Below are 20,994 nucleotides of genomic sequence, written 5' to 3' on the forward strand. Positions count from 1 at the left end.
ATAATCAAATTCCTGATATCTATTCTCAAGAAGTATAAAAGATATCAGGTAAAAGATGTATCGCATGAGAATTTTACGTTATTACTAAATTTCTGTTGAGTTTTCCTCCAAATTAGTCTGTTATCAGTCTGGACTTCAATATTGTCAGTTCATATATTTCTGCTTCTAACTGCATCAATCCACCTATATCTTAGTGGATTTTTTATCTCTACATCTTTTTTCCTGCTCTATGGCGTCAATCATCTGCTTTGCTAATCTTAACTGTCCTGTTCTGTTTAAGTGATCATGCCACCTGAGATTAACTCTGCCCAAACATTCCTGATTATAACAATGTGAAGTTCCTAATATCTTCACTTTTAATGTGATTCTTCATTTGATTCCATTTGTTCATTGTCATAATTTTTCTCAGAACTCTCATATCTACAGTCACCCTTTGATTAACTGTTTTACTTCTAACCCAGCTCTCAGATCCATAAGTTAAAACTGGCTTGAACACCGTGTTGTATGCTGCTGGTTTGGTATTATTAATTTCTCTATTATTCCATATAATTTCCTGATTCTGTTTGCTATTTCAATATTTAAGTTGCCATCTTCACTAAAAGTTGTGTCTAAATTGCTGATATGTTTTGCTTGTTCTGTATATTCTCCATTTCAGAATACAGTTGAAGTTTTTTATGTTCCTGCCTATTTTCACAAAATTTATCTTTTATTGTTAATTGTAATATTTGTTACAGCAGTTTATTTTAGTTCAATTTAGTTAAAGAATCCAGCAATTTGTACTGGATTTATTAAGAGTATAACATCATCTGCATAAAATAAAGAGCGGAGGTTGATTTCCATTTTGATATCTCGTTTTATGCCACTTTTTTTTCATAACGTGACCCTATAGATGATGAATACCATAGGAGATAATATACATCCTTGTCTCACACCTGATTATATATAAAACTATCCTCCTGTACCTCCTTCAATTGTAATTGCTTACTTATAACTTAAATATAGACTGTCATTCTATACAATGTCCTATTTACACCATATAATTGTAGCATTTTGAATGACTTTTCTCTTGGAGCCTTAGCATATGCCATTTCCAGATCTACTAAACTTAAATTCAGATTCATGTTATAATCTAATGATTTCTCAACTATCTTTCTTAAAATGAAAATCTAATCCTGACCATTCAGCATTTTATTCTCTCAGTTTCTCTTCCACAATTTTTCTCACTCTCTTTTCAAGTGCACTTGCATAAATGTTATATGAAACATTCAGTAGGAAATTCTTTTGTAATTTTCACATTCAATTTTATTTCTCTTTTTTATAGGTGGGTATTATGAGAATTCTACTCCCATTATCTGGAATTTGATCTTCTAAATGTAATGTAGTTACTGTAAAATTTTTATACCTCCATATGTAAGCATTTCTGGTTGAATAATATCTACTCCCACTGCCTTCGTACATTTCAGGCTTTTGATAACTCTTTCTACCTGAAGCGTTTTCTGAATTATGCAGCTAGCTAATGTAAAACTTATACCCCCATACATTAGCATTTCTGATTGAATATCATCTACTCTGTCCACCTTCCTACATTTCAAGCTTTTTGTGGCTCTTTCTGTCTGATTTTTTTATTTGATTTTTTATGGTGCAAAGACATCAAGGGTCATACCGTATCAGGACACAGTTCGCAGCAGTATGTATGGTAATTGGTTAGTAGGATAATCACAAACATCCATGCCCTTGGTGGGATTCGAAGCCTCGACTAGCATATCTACTCGACAGCCTCTCAGCTGGAGAGTAGATACCACTAGGCCAACTAGGCTGGCCTTTCTGCCTGAAGTATTTCCCCAGAGCTCTATCTAAAGTGTGCCACTCTTTGCTGTCAAAGTGAATGCAATCACTGAACAACTTCCTTCCACAGAAGGCTGTGCTTTATAAGTTAACTTCATAATATACTGTCATTCTTATTATCTGAGGGTTATTGAAAATCATATACAAATAGGTAGTGGTACTTTTTTCACATAGTTCATTCAGAGTTTATGTTGAAGCCAGCTAATTTGCTATGTCACTTCAGCAGAAACATCTCTTCAACAACCCTGGGTTCAACACCTATAGCTGTCTGATGCTATCTTGATATGATTCTTCCATTGCATTCTGTTTTGTGCAAGACAACTCAGTTTGTGTACAGAGTTTCCACACCATTTGACAATGTCATTTCCCCATTCTCTGTTTGGTCTTCCTCTTTTTTTTTTTCTTCTTTCCTTCTATCATCCCAAAGAACAGCATTTTTAATTTCCTGTCATCATTCATTCTACGTATATGACCAAATAGACTTAGTTTCCTTTTGATTATTTTCTGGATCAGGTTTCCTTTTGGTTGTATTCATCTATAGATTTCCTTATTGTTCACTTTCTGGATCCAGCTTATTCTCAAGATCTTTCTATAGCACTTCCTCTCCAATGCTATTTTCCTCCTTTCAGATTGTCTCAGGAGTACTCAGACTTCACATCCATAGAGAATGCTGCTGAAAATGGAGGTTTCCACAGTACACAGTTTAGTGTGTATCTTTATAGCTCGGCTCATCCATATTTTCTCTACGGCTTTTAAGATAGCTGTTGCTCTGGCTATTCTAATTTTTACCTTTTTTGGGGGGTTCAAATCATGCATCACGTGGCATCCAAGATATGTGAAATGTTTCACATTTTCCAGTTAAAATCCTTCTATGGCAACTTTGTTCAATAACTCCTGTTTTCCGAATATCACTGTTTTAGTTTTTTCAAAATTGACATTTAGCCCATATCTTTTTCCTTCTGCGTGTAGTGTTTGCAGTGTCGTTCCAGCCTTGCTGCATCTTCTTCAAACAGGATGATGTGATCTGCAAAGCAGAGGTAGTTTATTCTCATGTCATTTATTGAAACCCCTCCGCCTTCTTCTTTAATCTTATCTAGTGTTCTTCTCAGATGTGTGATGAAGATGATTGGTGATATTGGGTCCCCTTGTCTTGTGCCTTGACTAGTGGCAAACCAATCTCCAGTCACACCTGTTGCTTGTGCTTGGTTGTTTATATCTTTCAACAGGCAGATCAATTTACTGTCCACACCATAGGATTCCAAGACTGCCCATGTTATATTTTGGTTAATATTATCAAAGGCTTTTTTGGAAGTCCACAAAACAGTAGTATATCTTTTTGTTCTTTCTTCGAGCTTTCTCTGCTATTAGTCTTAGTGTGAGTATTTGTTGCACTGTACTTCGATCTTTTTGAAATCCAGCTTGCTCATCAGGAAGATGTGTCTCCATATGACCTTTCAAGCATTCTGTAAGTATTTTCATCAGCACTTTGCCAAGATGACTCATTATTGCAATAGTTGTAATTGGTGCATTCTAAAGCACTGCCTTTCTTATGAAGAACAACTGAGACCGATTTTTTCCACTCTTCTCGGGCATACCCTGATCTCTGTATTTCATTACATAGCTTATGCATTTCTTTTACAACAGTTCTCTCCTATATTTTAGCATCTCACCTGTTGTCATTTCCAAGACACTTGTTGTTCTTGAGATGTTTTATAGCCTCACTCACCTCCTCTTTTAAGATGTCATTTTCAAAGATCTCTGCTGGTGGAGACATTGCTTTTAGTTCTTTAATTACTTTAATTACTTCTGTTGCAGTATTACTTAGTGGATTCTCATATAGTTCGCTGCAATATCTTGTCCATCTGTGTATGAGTTTGGTCTTGTCCATCAATACTTTATCATCTTCATCTTAGACTGCTACTGATCTTGTTTGCCACTTCCTATTGACAATTCTTGTAATTTTATAGACCTCTCTAGTTTCATGTTCTCCATAGTACTGTTCAATGTCTTTCCATTGGTTCTTCAGCCATTTGTTTTATCAGATCTTGCTGCTTTCCGTACTTCATTGCATTTATGACTGTATAACTCATCTGCCTCTGAATTATCTCTTAAGTTTCAGTACTCTTTTCTCTCGTAACAATTTCAGGGTTTCCTGAGTTACCCATTTCTTGTTGATCTTTTCTCTTTCAGGAATTACTTCCTCTATTGCTTTTTTTTAGTACTGTAGTCAGTCATTCTGCTCTTTTATTTATATTTTGTTTTTCACTTGTGGTCTTAAGCTTGGTTTCCAGTATGTCCTGATATGCTCTTAATAAATGAAGACAAGTTCTTAACTTGTCTTCATTTATTCTTGAGATTTCACTAGCGTTTTTTTTTTTTGGAACTTTCTTTTGTACTTCTGTTTCAGTTTTAGTCTTATATTCATAATCACTAAGCTGTGGTCCAAATCAATATCAGCTCCTTGGAATGATCTGCACTGTTGAACTGATGTTCTCCATTTCTGTTCTATTAATATCAGGTTGATCATATTCTTATGCCTGCCATCAAAGGAGCACCATGTCCATTTACAACAACCTTTTTTGTTGGAATTTGGTATTGCAAATCATCAGGTTGCTATCAGTGGCAAATTCCAGAAGCATCTGTCCACATTCATTTCTTTCTCCATATCCAAATTTTCCATAACCTTTTCCCATTATGTGTTATTTCTGCAAATTTTTGCATTCAATCTCCTCCAATGATGAGTATATCCTGCTATGGCACCTCATCAATTTCTCTGTAAAATCTCTCAATGTCTTCATCGCCATTCTCCATAGTGGGTGCATATACTTTGAATGGTCATGATATTAAATTGTTGGGCACTGAATCTTGCAACCATTATCGTTTCACTAACTAGTTTGTATCTTATCATTGCCTGACAGGCCTTGTTACTTAGCAGGAAACCTATGCCTGTTTTGTGTTTACTTTCATTTCCTGACCAGAGAACTCTTCCACCATTTGATTCTCCTGACAGCGTCCATCTCATTTCTGAAATACCCAAGATGTCGCATTTGTATTTCTTCTTGAAACAACTGCAATTTTCCAGTTGTCCATAGTATAGATATTCCATCCCCTACAGGCTTGAGTTTGATTTCTTTGTCTTTGTTTTCAGTAACTGATTTTTCGATCCAATCCTGATTACTCAATTGAGGATGCAGACCTTGTTTGACATTGCTGTGTAGGGCATAGTAAGTTGTCTCTTACTATGCCATAAAATGAAATATCTTCCAAAACATCGTACATGTATTAGTATTTTTTTCTCTATGTTGCACACTCCAGACTGCCATTTGCTCCTTTGGTATTCATGTGAAAGCAATTATGCATGAATGTTGTAATAACTAATAACCTTCCTGATGTTTATCTTTGTTCTCACCAATCTTCCCAAGACCATATTAGATAAAATCCTGTTCTTAAAATTTACACAAAATTATTCACTATAAGAAATTATACTCTTGTTTTAATCCAAGCATAAACAAAGCTCACATGAAGTATCTTCATAATGAAACCATTGTATAATAGAAGCTCTTGACTTCATGTCAGTTGCCTTAACATCCTATTATGAAGTCATTTCCCAGACTAGTTTTGTGAGGTTTCATCATTTGGAGCTAGACCCAGGAAGATATAGATTAAATCTATATCTTCCTGAGTCCAAATTAACATTGATTTTTATCTATTTTCCAAATCCGAGTAATGAAATGCTCTATCATCATATTTGTTAATTAAAGAAATAGGGAGAAGAAAGAAGCAGACTTGGGCACACATCCTCACAGAACATCACACTGTAGATTGGCAAGTATCTTCCGTGCCTTACTTATAAAAGAATACTTTTGTCAGAATGTTCAAGGAGTCATTTGAGATAATTTACTTATATGACATTTAATTATATTTCATGATATCTAGAATAACTAAATAAATTAATTAGTAGAATAACATAAGTCCTGAATGTAACATTCGGGACTTAATGCTATTCCAGTAGTTATGTACAATGTATGTATAGATTTTGCTTGATGATATGGATGATTAAACTATCAGTTAGATATCTTTGATTTATAAAACTAACATCCATTGGAAACATTTGATCTTTTTTTTTGTTTGTGTTCATTATCTTCCTAAAGATGCTGTCATCCAAAAACAGACAGCAAAATATCTAAAAGTAACATTTGGTTTAAATTAATAAAGTGCTATATGTTTAATCAGCTTGATTATTCATAGTTCCTATCATCATACTATTAAAATATTCTGGATCAGGACTGTAGGAGGTTATAGGAAATTATCACCATAACAAATGATTCTGTAGTCTCTGTAGTGAGAATCAGCTGCATAGTGAATTAGTGCATAGCATACAGTATACAAGAGCAAGAAATTGACAAAATCAACAAATAACAGTGAGTTATTAAACTGGTTTAAAACATATACTGAACACTCTCACTAACTCTCAGAAATACACTTGAACTAAAACTTGTGAAAGTTGGAGTTGCACAGGGCTAGCCCAGCCATTTCATATTATTGTTATGCAGTTCATCTATCTAAATAATGTACGTCCACAGATACGAAACCCTTTGACACTTCTGTGCATGTCAGAAGAAGGAGAATCCATTCCTATAATAGGGTAATCAATCCGTCTTATGGGATGAGTTGTTTATTATTACACGTCAGAAAATTAACTTTTCTTTTATGAACATTGTAGTTTTTAAAGTGGTAACTATTTTGCTTGTATAACAGTTGGAAAATTTTATGTATAAAGCACGTGATTTTGCATGTCAGTGACCAATTCAATTATTTCTTTTTCCCCTTCAACATGAATTGACTCTTGTTGGTAAGTTCTAGACTAGGGTCTTAGATCTGTGGTTGGACAGTAATATTCATAATTATTCTGATTGATATATAATATTTAAAAATTAAAATATTATAGGTATTATTTCTGGGAAAATTCCCATGTTACTCCTCTAAAATAAACTATTATTTTAATGACTAATATAGCCTACTTTCATTTAGGAGTGCCCCTTTTTTTCAATGTCATTGGTTCTTTACCCAAAAACTTAGGACATTACTGAAGTGTTATAAAACTAATATATGAAGAATAAAAAAGGATAGGAGGAAATAAATAATTTGCTATTCATATATGTCAGTGAACTTGAGTTTTCTTTCTTCTTCCTTCTATTCCTGAATTACAGCATTAAGGAACACAAAGATCTGCAATAAATTCTCATATGGCTATCTGGACAAGTGCTGACAGTGGTTCCAAAGGGTAACATAACATATTCACAGTACAATAGTAACAGCATTTAAACTGTTTGGCTTTAAGTTGACAATGTTATAACAACCCTTTCCTCAGTCTCCTCACTCAGTCATTAACCTCATTTATTATCAAGGATATTAAAATTTTAATATGCACTTTGCATCCATAGTAACTTTGATGTATACACCAGTAAGGCTAATCAGGTGGTTAAAATATTTTAATTTATAAACTATTATTTTACACCCCTTGAGGGTACATGGCAGGAATTTGATGATGATGATGATGAACTATTATTTTAATGACTAATATAGCCTACTTTCATTTAGGAGTGTCCCTTTACCCAAAAAGTGAGGGTGTTACCGAAGTGTTATAAAACTAATATACGAAGAATAAAAAAAAGGAGGAAAAATTTGGACATACATTTTTTGGATGTTGTTTTCTTTCTCCTTATCCCAGTGATGTGCCTTCATCTGCTGTTAAAGGAAGTTTTTTTTTTTTTTTTTTTTTTTTTTTTTTTTTTTTTTTTTTTGTGTGGGGAGATAAAGTAATGTGGGGGAATTATTTGAAAAAAAAACAGGTTGATTATATGTATAATATTATTATTATTAAGGGGGGGGGGGGGGTGAGAGAAGGATCCGTAGATAGAAGTTTTTTTCTTGGGGAAGAGGAGGAGATTTAAGGAGAAAAGTCGGGTGGGAGGAACAGGGTGTGAGCCATTTCAACAGGCGTCGTTTTTGGAACTCGCGGGAAAGTTGATGCTATGTCATGTCGGTTAGGTGTTTCTGTCTTCGGTGTACTTGTGTTGTCTCCTATTTGTCGGAGTTATTACCTAATTTTTATGTTATGGAGCTTCCAACTCTCGGAGATTATCTAGGTCAGCGGATGTTTATCAAGTCTTCGTCACATTTTATGGCTGTCATTTCCGATATTCTAAGCATTGTTTTGTTGTCTTATATGTCTAATATTATGGCCTTGTTGATTTGCAGGGTACGTTTTTGTTCAAGGGTGTGGGCTGCTATTTCAGTTTTTCCTGTACTTTGTATCCTATTTTCTTTTTGTTATTTTTTATTGTTTAAATGTTCTGGAATAGGGATGTTACAGTCACGGAAGTGTTATTGTAGTAAATTTTACTAAATTGAGTTCCCCACTCAAATTAATGATTGAGTGAGGAGATTGAGGAAAGAGTTGTTATAACATTGTCAACTTAAAGCCAAATAGTTTAAATGTTGTTACTATTATATTGTGAATATGTCATGTTACCCTTTGGACCCTATGTCAGCAGCTTGTCCAGATAACCATGTGAGAATTTATTGCAGATATTTGAGTTCCTTAATGCTGTAATTCAGGAATAGAAGGAAGAAGAAAGAAAGAAAACTCGAGTTCACTAATATATATGAATAGTAAATTATTTATTTCCTCCTATGCATGATGAAAGTAAATAAAAGAAAAAAAAATTTGCACAGCATATATTAGTTTATCTAAAACTGATCATGCACACAGAGGATCATGATTCAGTCTGTGTAGTTTTTCACTTGAGTATAGTATATGAAGAAATCGAATCTGATCTCTGATCTAAGTATGCTCTGAAATGACAAATTTGCTGAATATAATGAGTGATAAAAAAAATTCAGCTTGTCTTTCAGACAACATACATTGATACACAGTATTTGACTTATCCTCAGCAATAATGTTTTCTTTTTTTAGGCCTACCTATGCTTGCCTGCATACCACTCACTCACCAGGGGTCATTGTATGATTGTACCACTAAGCCATGTTTCTTCTGGAATTCTGTTGGATGAAGATGTTTGGAATGAAATCCAAGTAAGTGTGAAATTGAGTAATTATAAACAAGACTTCATGTTGTAATTTTTGTACAAATTTAAGATTTCTAGTATATTGTAATTATCTGGAATATCTGTTGACTTTCACTCAGATACACTGCATTTTATTTTTTATATAAATTAGGTGAGTTATGTATTAAGCAGTCTTAAAAAAAATGGAAAGAAATTGGGATAATTAAATGTATGTTTCCTCCCCCTCTCTCTCATTTATCAGAATTTAATAGTTTCTTTATTAATACTCTGTTGCAGAATTTAATTTAGCATTATTGGCCAGCCTGGTTGGCCATTAGCATATCCTCTCTCCAGCCAAAAGGCTGCAGGTTCGAATCCCAACATGGGCATGGATGTTTGTGATTGTCTGTGAAAGTATTAGTGATGGTAGTCAGCAGTTGATGACGTTGGTGTTAGATGATGAAGGTTGGTGGAGTAGTGAGACATAAAATTGTAGAGTAGATGCTCTTCCTCGATCAGTCTTTGGACTCGCTGGAGGTGTTATGTAATAATTATAATTAAATTTACTTGTCTTCGTCTCCACAAAGAGAATAAACAATTATTCTAACAAATTGTTTTGTAAAATATTGTTATTATTAAAGCAGTTTGTAACTTTATGTTATAAAGTATCATTAAACTTTGACAAGTTTTGTAATGGAGATGGAGACAACACATGGAATTGACAATTTTCAAGATCAAAAACTGCACATAATTTCAGCTAACTAATATCAAGGAATTATCACTGTATTTAAACAGACAAGCTGTATAATAAAACTGTGTTTCTTACCTGTGTTGTACCATGGTTTATCTCTTTCTAATTTTTATCATGTCAATTCTTTATCTATTTTTATAATTCTGTCTATAATTTCTCTTAAACCATTTTAAAATATTTTACCTTTTTTAGTTCAAAAATCTCCAGCCATCCCTCAGACTTGAAGATAAGTTGCAATCAAAACTTATAAGTGTGAGGATAGACTTATCAGAATTTAGTAAAATAACAGTCATTAATTTTAACTATTACTCTACGGGTTCTCATCAATTACTATAATCCTTTATCAACATAGAGAAATTTATTTGTCTCTGTGCCACTCTATGATTAGAAATTATCAGACATATTTTCTAGGAGTAAGTAACTGATAAGCACTATTTTACACTGGATAAAGATCTCTTAATTCTCTCTAGACTTCTTTCTTACAGAAGTGACCGAAGTTAATACACTCTAACTTCAATATTTGGATTTCCCACTAAGACTCGAAAATTTTTATGATAGGTACAATGAATAGAATTCAGGCAGGCATTTGAATATATGTTATACAAAACATTTATTATTCCAATCGGAATCAAGGTACATGAATTTCACAACTAATTAAAAGAAAGACAAATTAAATCCAACTTAAGTAAAATATAAGGGAATCTGAATCAATGCAAGTATATAAAGTTTACCACATTAAAACATACAAAGGTCATAAAATACACTGTCTTATATCCATAACACATTAAGAATAAAGTTTATGCCCTTTCACATAGATTTTTAAGTTCCCTCTTCCTTAGGACAACCATTTGATCAAAACATGATCTTTTATCTAAGCATTTGCAACAAGCCCTTCAATTATCTAATGCAATTATCACGATTTATTCTATCCACATGGAAAATTATGCTCTATAGTATACAATTCTTAATGGCAATCAGAATTCCTTAGCATTTTATCAAGACATATAATTCTAATTACAGTAATTTTCCATTCCAAGTTAACCTCATATCAACTTAACTCGTTCGTAAGGAACTAACATTCCAAGTTAACTTCATGTCAACTTAACTTGTTCCTAAGGAACTAACATTTCTTATTTACCCTCCTTTACATAAATTCCTGGGGACCATAATATTCTAATTTATAAGGCACTGTTTTCTCTACAGATCTCAGTATTATATAGTTTTCAAGATATCTAGCCTTCTGACAAATTCCTTTTCCTTTTTTTTTTTTTTTTTTTAATTTAGACACGTTCACATGGAACAAAACTAAGCCTTGAGGTCCCCCTTTTTTCTAGAGTCTTTGTACTAATTCACGGCACATTTTCCCAGGCATGATAATATCAAAAGGAAAGAACAAATTTTCTCTTGCCATTTGCAGCTCTTCACAGAAGTTAAGATTGTTCTTTAACAAATTCTTTAGCTTCTTAGTATATACCCTTTCTCGGGAACCACAGTTCTCATTGGTTATGGCATATGGGGGATCCCTTGGTCAGCAAAGTTTCTTATCTCTAGAATACTCTGGACGCATCTCGGATTTTGCCTGCTCGGATATAGAATCTTTTTGTTGAAAAGCTGTTGCAGACGATTCAACACTAAGTCCTGTAGCATGAGGTTCCTATCTGAGTGCTCCGAGTTTCTGACATTAGCGACTCATCTGGGATGACACATTAGGCAAGAAGTTCTAGAACAAGAGAGCGCTTCTTGGATTGGTAATAATTTTTATATTTCCGCCTCAGTCTTTCATTGGATCAGTTCACACAACAAATCATCTATCGTACCATAAGCCAATAGCGCCAAAAGGTACTCTTGCGATCAGAAATATAACTGTACTCTGAAAATAGTGCCACAGACGCGTTTGGTGGACAACTTTATCGTCGGAATCGTGACTTGCACATTTCATTTCACGTGCATTGCCGAAGGCAGACTTTCATGTTAATAGGATTAAATTCCAGGAAACTTGTCTGGACCCAATTGTATTTTACAAGATATGTGGAAATTTTTAACACACAATTTACATATTTGACTTACAGGTTAAATAAACTTAGAATTAGAGTATTTACAACAGTATTTTTCTACAGAAGTATATTTTCTGAATATCACTTTAACCTTGGGGAAATGGTGGATATGTTAAATCCTGATTGAGCATAATTTACTTCAAAATTTTCTCAAACAGAATTCAACACCTGAATGTGTATTTTACACATTGTTTTGTCCTGTCGTTCAAAGAGAGCACTGTTGAAGTTAACTGGAGTTTGAAGCTAGTGCACACATACACATCAAGGCATCAGCTGTTTTTTCTGTTTATTGTTGTGGAGACACCAGAAGAAGAATGCGAGTTCTGTTCCTTTTAGAGAGAAGGAAATAAGCTTGAAGAAATGGATCAGAAGCCTATAGATTTATTTGAAAGTAAATTCTTTCAAATGGTGTACAACCACCAGAAGATAAAAATTTAACAAGCCTCTAATATTGTCCGTTTAAAAAAAAGTTAGGGGGAGGGATAGTAAACAGTAGCTCAAGTTTGTGTCCATGTGTAGAGGTTTAAGTGCTGTGAGAACATCATGTTGGAGGCTTAATGGATTGTATACAGCACTCAGAAAGGATTAAAAACAGAATTTAATTCTTCCTATATTTTGTCTCAGTCAATGAGACATCTTCAGGGATTACAAAAAAACTAATGTAACATAAAAACAAATAACAAACAATACTAAGCCCAACCATGTGGGAGACACTAAAGTCTTATCTAGGTGGAGCGCCCTCTAAGGGCGGTTGTAGGTGGCCTGGAATGTAAAGTGGGACCTCTGGAGATAAGCGTTTCCCAAATCTTAGGAAGTTTATTGCAACCATATTTGTTAAGATTTGGTTGATTCCTAGAGATGCTGCTGATTCTAAGAATAGTCTTTTTCTTTTGAATTTGCTGTGGTGGAGCAAAAAAAAAACCACCATGCTCCACCACAGCAAATTTAAAAGAGAAAGACTATTTTTAGAATCAGCAGCATCTCTCAGGAATCAACCAAATCTTAACAAATATGGTTGCATTAAGCTTCCTAAGATTTGCAAAACGCTTCTGAGAGGACACCTCCACATAGCTTTAAAGGAATGCAGAGAACCAACCAGGGCTTCTGACCAAATGTCCAATCCTCACCTTCTCATGGTGCACCCTGTTGGGTATCTACCTGGATACTGAACGAACGAAGATGGGCTGGCAATTTGGGATTTAGCCGACCAAATTGTATTCCTATTGATTAAACAAAAATGCAAAATGATGGTACACATAACAAAATTTCATGCCGGTGGGGTGTCGCCCGGTTAAACAAGACCCCCGTTGTTTTCGCCAAAGAACCAGGGCAAACAGCGAAAAGTCAGCTACTGGAACAAATCTGAAAACACACCCCCCACTCAACATCACCAAAGTTAAAGGTCGGTACTATCAACATAAGAAGTCTGAATGGCAAAGAAATGGAGTTAGCAGAGGAATTAGATAAGTTCCAGATCAACATGTTAGGGGTGACTGAAACAAAAAAGACAAAAACTGGTGAGATCTTTCTGAGCAATAAATACAAAATGTTATATTCAGGCAATGACAATCAAGGAAAAGAAGGGGTAGCCATAGTATTCAACACAAAATACGAGGCTGATCTTCTTGAATGGCAGGCAGTCTCAAGTAGAGTAATGTGGGCAAATATGAGAATGGGGAACTTGACAATGAGACTTATTTGTATCTATGGTCCCACAGAAGGTTCTACTAAGGTAGAAGTCGAGGAATTTTTTGAGGCTTTAGAGAAAGCAACTGACACAATGAAAAATGAAAAGTTGGTCCTTGTTGGGGATCTAAATAGTAGAGTAGGAAGTGATTGTCAGACATACAAAAATGTTTTGGGAAAATTTGGAGAAAAGAGCAAAGCTAATAATAATGGAAAATACCTGTTGGATTTCTGCTCAGGACATGGACTGGTTATTACTAACACAGTATTCCAACATAAAAATGTGCACAAATTCACATGGAGAGAAGAGGCAAGGAATAAGAAAAGTCTCATTGACTATGTTATTGTTGATAGTGATGTTTTCTCCCTGGTGCAGGACACCAGAGTGTACAGAGAATTTGAAATTGGAAGTGATCACTATTTAGTCTTGAGCAGGATAAAATTGAATTTCATACTGAGAAGAATAACATGTATGAAAGTTTTAAAGTTAGTAATGATGTAAATTTTTCATGTAGTACTATCATGTACTGTACACCCCTTGAGGGTACATGGCAGGAATTTGATGATGATTATCACCAGAGATCCCACTTTCCATTCCAGGTCACCTACAACTGCCCTTAGAGGGCGCTCCACCTAGATAGGATTTGAGTGTCTCCCATGTGGTTGGGTTTAGTATTGTTTGTTGTTTGTTTTTATGTTACATTAGTTTTTTTGTAATCCCTGAAGATGTCTCATTGACTGAGACAAAATATAAGAAGAATTAAATTCTGTTTTTAATCCTTTCTGATTATTGTATACAATCCATTAAGCCTCCAACATGAGGTAGCTCAAGTTTGGAAAGAGCAAATTCAGCTTCTGGTTTTGATCTACTGTTTGTTTATTAACCCTGTGTTTGTACCAGTCAAGGTTAGATGAAACTGAAAACAGAACATTTTGTATTGAGCAGAAAGTTGTGCTTTCTTCTAAATAGTATTTCTTCATTATGGGGGTGTATTACAAAATACTGAAGACAAGAAGAAAACTGTATTATTCAGACAAAGAAAGGGACTGAATTCATAATGAAGGAAGGTTTAGAGAACTGTAAAGCCACAGTTTACTTTAAATGTTTTCTTTTCATAGATAACTTTTTGAAGAAAGGTAAGTTTTCTGATAATTGTTTACATTGAAGTTTACTGAGCTAGGATAAGAATGTTGGCTTTAAGTTAGTGCGATAGCTTCCATGTTGGAAATTAAATAAATTTAATGTATTGGAAAACCAAGCTTGTAACACTTAGACGATTTAACAAAGGAATTGTTTATTTTGGGATAGAAAATTTTATGGAAAGAATTATATAAATTATTTTATATCTTAAGTGATATGTTGTATGTTGTATATAACAAGTTTGTTTTAATGAGTTTGCTATATAAGATGTGCATGAATTAAGAGACTATCTCAGTTTAATATTAGCTAAGTAATTCTCAGATTTTGTTTTCAGTAGAAGTTTTTAATGTAGTGTTAACATAAATAGTCTGTGCGGTTAGCCGATTGGCTGTGCACTTCGCAAGAATATACCTGGGAAACGAGTGTCCTGGGTTCGATTCCCGTCACTGATGTGATTAGCTTAGGATCTTTCTCAGACATAGCCAGACTTAGGCATGGACTGCAGGGTTTTTCTCCCCAATTTATCTGGGACTTTTCCTCCCGCAAACTGGCCTTGAGAACATAACACTGTTTACATAGAATATACACCATAGAATACATAGGGCTAATTACCTTATCCTCGTATAATAGTTGCAGTTATAAGGAATAGAAACCCTCAACACCGTAAAGGTAAAAGAGGGGAAGAAAAAGAAAGAAGTTAACATAAATAACAAAATGGAAACTGGTGAATGATGTTTAAGAAAATTGTGACATATTACCAGCAGTTAAGTAGCAAGTTGTAAAATTAATTGTAACTATAGGTGATTAATTTTAATCATTAGAAACTGTTCTGATCATATTTTAAGTGGATTAGAATAGATACTAGCCAATAATAATATTAATATTCATAAATAAAAATTAAGGCTCAAATAATTATTGAAAAAAATTTCTCTTCATTCTCTTATTATTGTTTATTTTTTATTTTTTTGAATCAACTAGACATTTCGCAGAGAACTGGTAAAGTTGTTTGAAAAATTAGGACAAGATGTAATTTTTATGGAAACCAGCATGAATCTTAAACGACATCCTCATGCTTATATTGAATGCATTCCTGTGGCTAAAGAAGTTGGAGATTTGGCTCCAATTTATTTTAAGGTACATTTTAATTGTTTTGCATATAGTTAAGCTGTCATTAATGATTTCTTTATTAAAGATTGTTTAATTATATATAATTTGTTAAGAAATTTGTAATTTGACCAATAGGTACCGATCTTCATATATGATTAGAAGAAAGTGCAGTAATGTTGATGGCCAGTTTGGAAGTGAAGCAGCACTGATAGAAATACCTACAGAAAAGACAATGCAGAAACATAGCAGCAGTGGGAAAGGAATTAGAGAGGGTCATTGAGAAAGGAATAATCCCTTAAGTGAATAGCTCTTTTCTGGATACTGTTAAGCATTCTGAAGGAGGTTCATATTTATGAATTTAGGGACACAAAACACACGTGTTGAAATGATTATTTTACTTATTATTAATAAACTAACACTTGATGTTTCGACTCCTGTATTGAGGTCATCACCAGAAAAATACATGTGTATATGAAGACAAGCTACATGCTCTTGCTCTCTACGAAGATAAATTGAATCTATGCTGTTAATTGATCTTTTACTTAGCCTGACCTCTAGTGGTTATAAAAAAAAAAAATAATGAATCCTGCTCAAGTCCTCCAATACTAAGCTTTTCTTCGGGACTTGTACAGTTCAGGTTGCTATACTGAGATTTTCTTCTGGACATGTACCGTTCAGGTTGCTATTGAATGTTTAAAAAAAAAACTTCACCAAGTCTTCTTGTATTGAGATTGTTCTTTGGCTTGTTCTGGTTGCTATAAGGGTTGTAAATGGGTCCTCCACATTCTTGGAACGGTTAGACCATCATTTTTGTTCAGATTAGGATTGTGTTTGAGCATTTCATATGCTTCTTTAAGTTTCCTCTCAAACTAGGTTTTGGTGCAGTGTAGGGACTTGGTACCTTTCCAGTCAATTCTGTGACATGTCTGGAGTGCATGGTCTGAAAGGCCAGTTTTTCCAAAATGGAGTTATTTAATGTGTCATTTGTGTTCTTCCTTCCTAATTGGGATGGTTTGCCCTGTTTTCCCTATGTATCGTAAGTTACATGTGCATTGTATTTTGTAAACCTCTGGGTGGGCTAGGTGTGGAAGAGGATCTTTGGAAGAACTGAGTGGGTGTCATAATTTTGTTGGGATTTAAAGGTGGTTTTGATGTTTTTGTGCAGTGTTCTGTCTATTTTTTCTGAAATGCCTCTAACATAACGAATGGCAATGGCATTCTTGAAATCTTTTTTGTTTTTAGTGGTGTCTCTGTGGAGGATCTTGTGAATAGTTTTTTTATAAATGTATGGTTGATGATCTCGTATTCCTGGTTTAGATCTTGCTGATTTGAACAAATCAGTGGTTTTGATGTATTTGTGTAGTGTTCTACCTATTTTTTCTGAAATGCCTCTAACATAAGGAACGGCAATGGCATTCTTGAAATCTTTTTTGTTTTTAGTGGTGTCTCTGTGGAGGATCTTGTGAATAGTTTTTTACTGTATCCATTTTTTATAAATGTATGGTTGATAATCTCATATTCGTGGTTTAGAGCTTGCTGATTTGAACAAATAGTTTGAGCTCTGTGTTTAAGGGTGCTTATGACACCTAATTTTTGTGTTGGGTGGTGGTAGGAAGTTTTGTGTATGTACTGGCCTGTGTGTGGGTTTGCGGTAGACTGAGAAGGAGAGACAGCCTGAGGGAAGACGTGTGACAAGTGTGTCTAGGAAAGGAAGATAGATAGTTTTTCATTTCTATTTCACTTGTGAATTCGATACCTTTTGTGTTGTTTGTTTAGGTGGCTACGGAATGTGTTTAGTGCTTTGCGGCCGTGGGGCCAAATGGCAAAAATATGATCAACATATCTGAGCCAAATTTTGGGCTTTAGGCAAGCTGACTCTAGAGCTTGTTGCTCAAAGTCTTCCATATAAAAGTTAGCTATTGGGGGGGGGGGGGGGAGTGGCGATCCATGGCTGTACCTTCTTTTTGAAGGTAAAAATTGTTTTGCCACACGAAATATCTGGAGCGGAGTACATGGGCAAAGAGGGCCATGATGTCGTCTGGAAATATGTTCTGTAGGAGCACAATAGTATCGTTGATCGGGACATTGGTGAAAAGGGCAGTTATGTCAAAGCTGACTAATAAATCTTGATTGTTGAGTGTAATGTTTTTAATTTTGCTTATGAAATGTTGTGTATTTTTTATGTAACCAATTCCCTGAGTGTGGCTGCTAATTTTTTGACTAAGTGGTAATTCGGACTGTCGATTCTTTCAACAATTGGACGTAGTGGCATGTTTGTTTTGTGTATTTTTGGCAGGCTGTAAATTCTGGGCTTAATGAAGTATTAGTTTTTTGGTAGCTTCTTCTGGCTATGTATTAACGGATTTAATTAATTCAGTTGTTTTCTTTTTGATATGTTTCATGGGGTTTTAGTTTACCATTTGGTAGGTGTTGTGGTCCGATACCAAATGGTTTATTTTTTTATGTACGTTGTCCGATGTAAGACAACAGTAGCATTCCTTTTATCTGCTTTTGTGATTATAATGTCCGTGTTATTTTTTTAGGGATTTAACGGCCAGTTTTTCCGTTTTGTTTAAGTTGCTGCTTAGTTTTTTGTTTGCGTTTAATGCACGATGTTTCCATATGTATTTTGTCAGCTAGATTGGCGGGAAGGGATCTTAGATCTCTCTTGATATGATAAATGATATCCAGTTTGTTTATCGACAATTGTGTAGTTTTAGGCCTTTTTCCAGTGGCGAGAGTTCACCTTGGGTGAGGATGTAGCTTGATTTGTTAATAACCAGGCCGTGGTCCAATGGCAGTTGGTTGCTTCTAGCCTTCAGTTGTTGGTAATTGGCTGCTCCTTTGGTTATGATGTCCTGATTGTCTTGTGCTTTCTTGCTGTTTTAGTGCTTGGAACTTCTTTATTAATTTTTCCTTGTTTTTGAGTAGTAGGTGCTTGGCCGTAACATCTGTGATCTTGTCTAAAATATCCCAAATTTCAGAATTAATGTAGCTAGATAGCTCTAATTTTAGTTTTTTTTTTTAGTTTTTTAATTTTTAGTAAAAGAAAGAGGGAGGGTATTGATGCACCGCTCTAAATGTGAGACCTTAGTACTATTATGATACATAATAGTACTAAGTAAAAAGAATACTAAGTTTTTTGGATATCAAGGTTGAAATAATGCAGAAGCAGAGCCATTGCCAGATTAGATTATGTCCTGAGGCAAACAATTAAGCATCATCCCTGATGAATTATTAAAACAAAAATATAAGAAAATCTCCAGTTGCTATTTTGTTTTTATTACAAGAGAAACATTAATGCAAAACAATTGCATAATAATATTAATTAAATGTTTGCTCTATGAGGATATCACACAATAAAACTGTTTTATAAGCTCTTCTAAATTTAATTTTAAGCTATGTCTGCCTCTAACGATATAGTTCTAGACCAACCAATTTTTCTTGTGTCATCGCTGTTTGCAAATCATTATTAATCAGTTTAAGCTTGGAAAACTTCTTTCTGCACTTGCTACACTAACAGGAATTGTTAACAATATCCTTAGGGCGGCGGTTACATTGGGATAAATTTCTACAAGATTTTGGTTATCTATATATATGATAAAATATTGTGATGACCACTTTTCTCTTTTATTGTTTTTGAGAGAATATTTAATTCTTCAAAAAATCTATTGCATCTACATCAGATGTTTTGCCACTGCTCAAAGCAATTTCCAAGTCTTTACAGTGTTTTAATATATTGTCCAAATTCCAGTATTGTATGATCTCAGCTGTTCAAATCTATTCTGTAAGCTATTTATAGCTGTAAGACGTTAAAAACGTTAACTTCAAAAAGTTTTTCTGGGGTCGCTTGTGGCTCATTATGGCTCTCATCGGAAAACATTTTTCTTTTTCTTATTATTCTTACATGAATAAATTTCAGTGGTACATCAAGTTTTTCTGCAATTTCAGCTGCAGTTGTTTTCATTTGTTGAAATCTGTTTTTCCTATAATCAGTTAAAATTTCAGGATGGTGTCAAACTGCTCTAAGGCATGGGTTCTAAGATGTTTAGTTTTAGTATGTATGACTATAATTTTTTTATTATTAAAATATAAGCACATAAACTAAACTAAACGGTGTATATTTGTAAAATATCCTGTTGACGTAACACGCCGCTGTCAGGCAGGCAGCCTCTATGCTATACCCTGTCAACAGTACAGTGCAGAAGTCATATATATTTCATATACAAGTAGCCAAAAGGTGCTAGACCTTATTAATAAAAATCTATATGAAAGAAAGATGTAAAGGTTTAGTCATTAGCCTCTATATACAAAGTAGCTCAGACATGAATGAATATATTTCACGTGCTAAACATTGTTTTGCTTCCCTGGGAGAAGGATTAAAACCAGGTATATAATTTCTTGGAATCTTTAACGTACAATTAAAAACTTTCATACAAATTCACTATGACTACATGCATCACTGTATCTCTGTAGTTGGAGTTAATTTGTGTTGAATTATAATTGTTTTCTCTTGTAGAGATTTATTTAGTAGGAAGTTTTCATTTGCTTATAAAGTATATTATACATTATACTTGACAGGAAATTATGTTCTTATTTAAATCCTTACCCGAGTGTAAGCAAACAGTTTATGTAGGAAGTATCCTCTCAGCTAGTCTACTTTCATATAGAGGCAGTTGCCTTCATATTCTATAATGGAATTGTCACCACTCAGACCAGTTTTGGCTTTAGTGAGTTCTCAAAGTTAGCATCTTCCTGGGACTGTCTCCCACTGATGAGACCTCAATAAAAGCCAGAACCAATCTGGATAGCGATTCTTCCTTTAATGCATAATGAAATACATGTTTGAAAGGAAAACATTATGGGAGACTAAGGCAATTGATATGATATCAACACTATATGCATGTAGACTAGATGTGAAGATACTTCACACACACAGACTTTGTTTACACAGTCTACACAATTACTAATTTAAAAATTTCACAACAAAAACTTGAAATTTTTCAAGTTTTTGTTGTTGTAAATTACAATTAATATAATAAATCTTGAATTTACCATACACTGTACTGTTAATGTATTGAATTGTTTGGTACTAACACCTTTGGCTTATATGTCGATTTAAACTAACAAGATTAATAATGTTTGAAGAACTAATATTCTCCCAGACCAGATATTAGATTAACATATATTCAGACCACTAAAGTCTCAAAAGTAATATATTCATGTATTATTAAATGTTGAAAATCAAAATGTGATATGAACAGCATCATTATCATCATGTATCATCTCCATCCAGGAGGTTGACTACCATGATGTGACTCATGATTGACTACAGGCGTACT

At 34.1% G+C, this 20,994-nt stretch overlaps 1 protein-coding gene across 5 annotated transcripts in view; it reads left to right on the forward strand.

Moving 5' to 3' along the window:
- LOC150100748 (pre-mRNA splicing factor CWF19L2) overlaps window positions 1–20,994 on the forward strand; it is a 277,753-nt gene that overhangs the window by 167,544 nt on the left and 89,215 nt on the right. For all 5 annotated transcript variants that reach the window (XM_090402132.1, XM_090402130.1, XM_090402133.1 and 2 more), the window contains exons 12-13: window positions 8,825–8,941; window positions 15,524–15,679. In XM_090402132.1, the coding sequence (XP_090258258.1) occupies window positions 8,825–8,941; window positions 15,524–15,679 (273 nt within the window). The remainder of the gene's footprint in view (window positions 1–8,824; window positions 8,942–15,523; window positions 15,680–20,994) is intronic.

The sequence above is a fragment of the Typopeltis vanoorti genome, chromosome 12 (genome assembly GCF_054136105.1).
Source record: "Typopeltis vanoorti isolate ZY-2024b chromosome 12, IOZ_Tvanoo_1.0, whole genome shotgun sequence".
Classification (NCBI taxonomy): domain Eukaryota; kingdom Metazoa; phylum Arthropoda; class Arachnida; order Uropygi; family Thelyphonidae; genus Typopeltis; species Typopeltis vanoorti.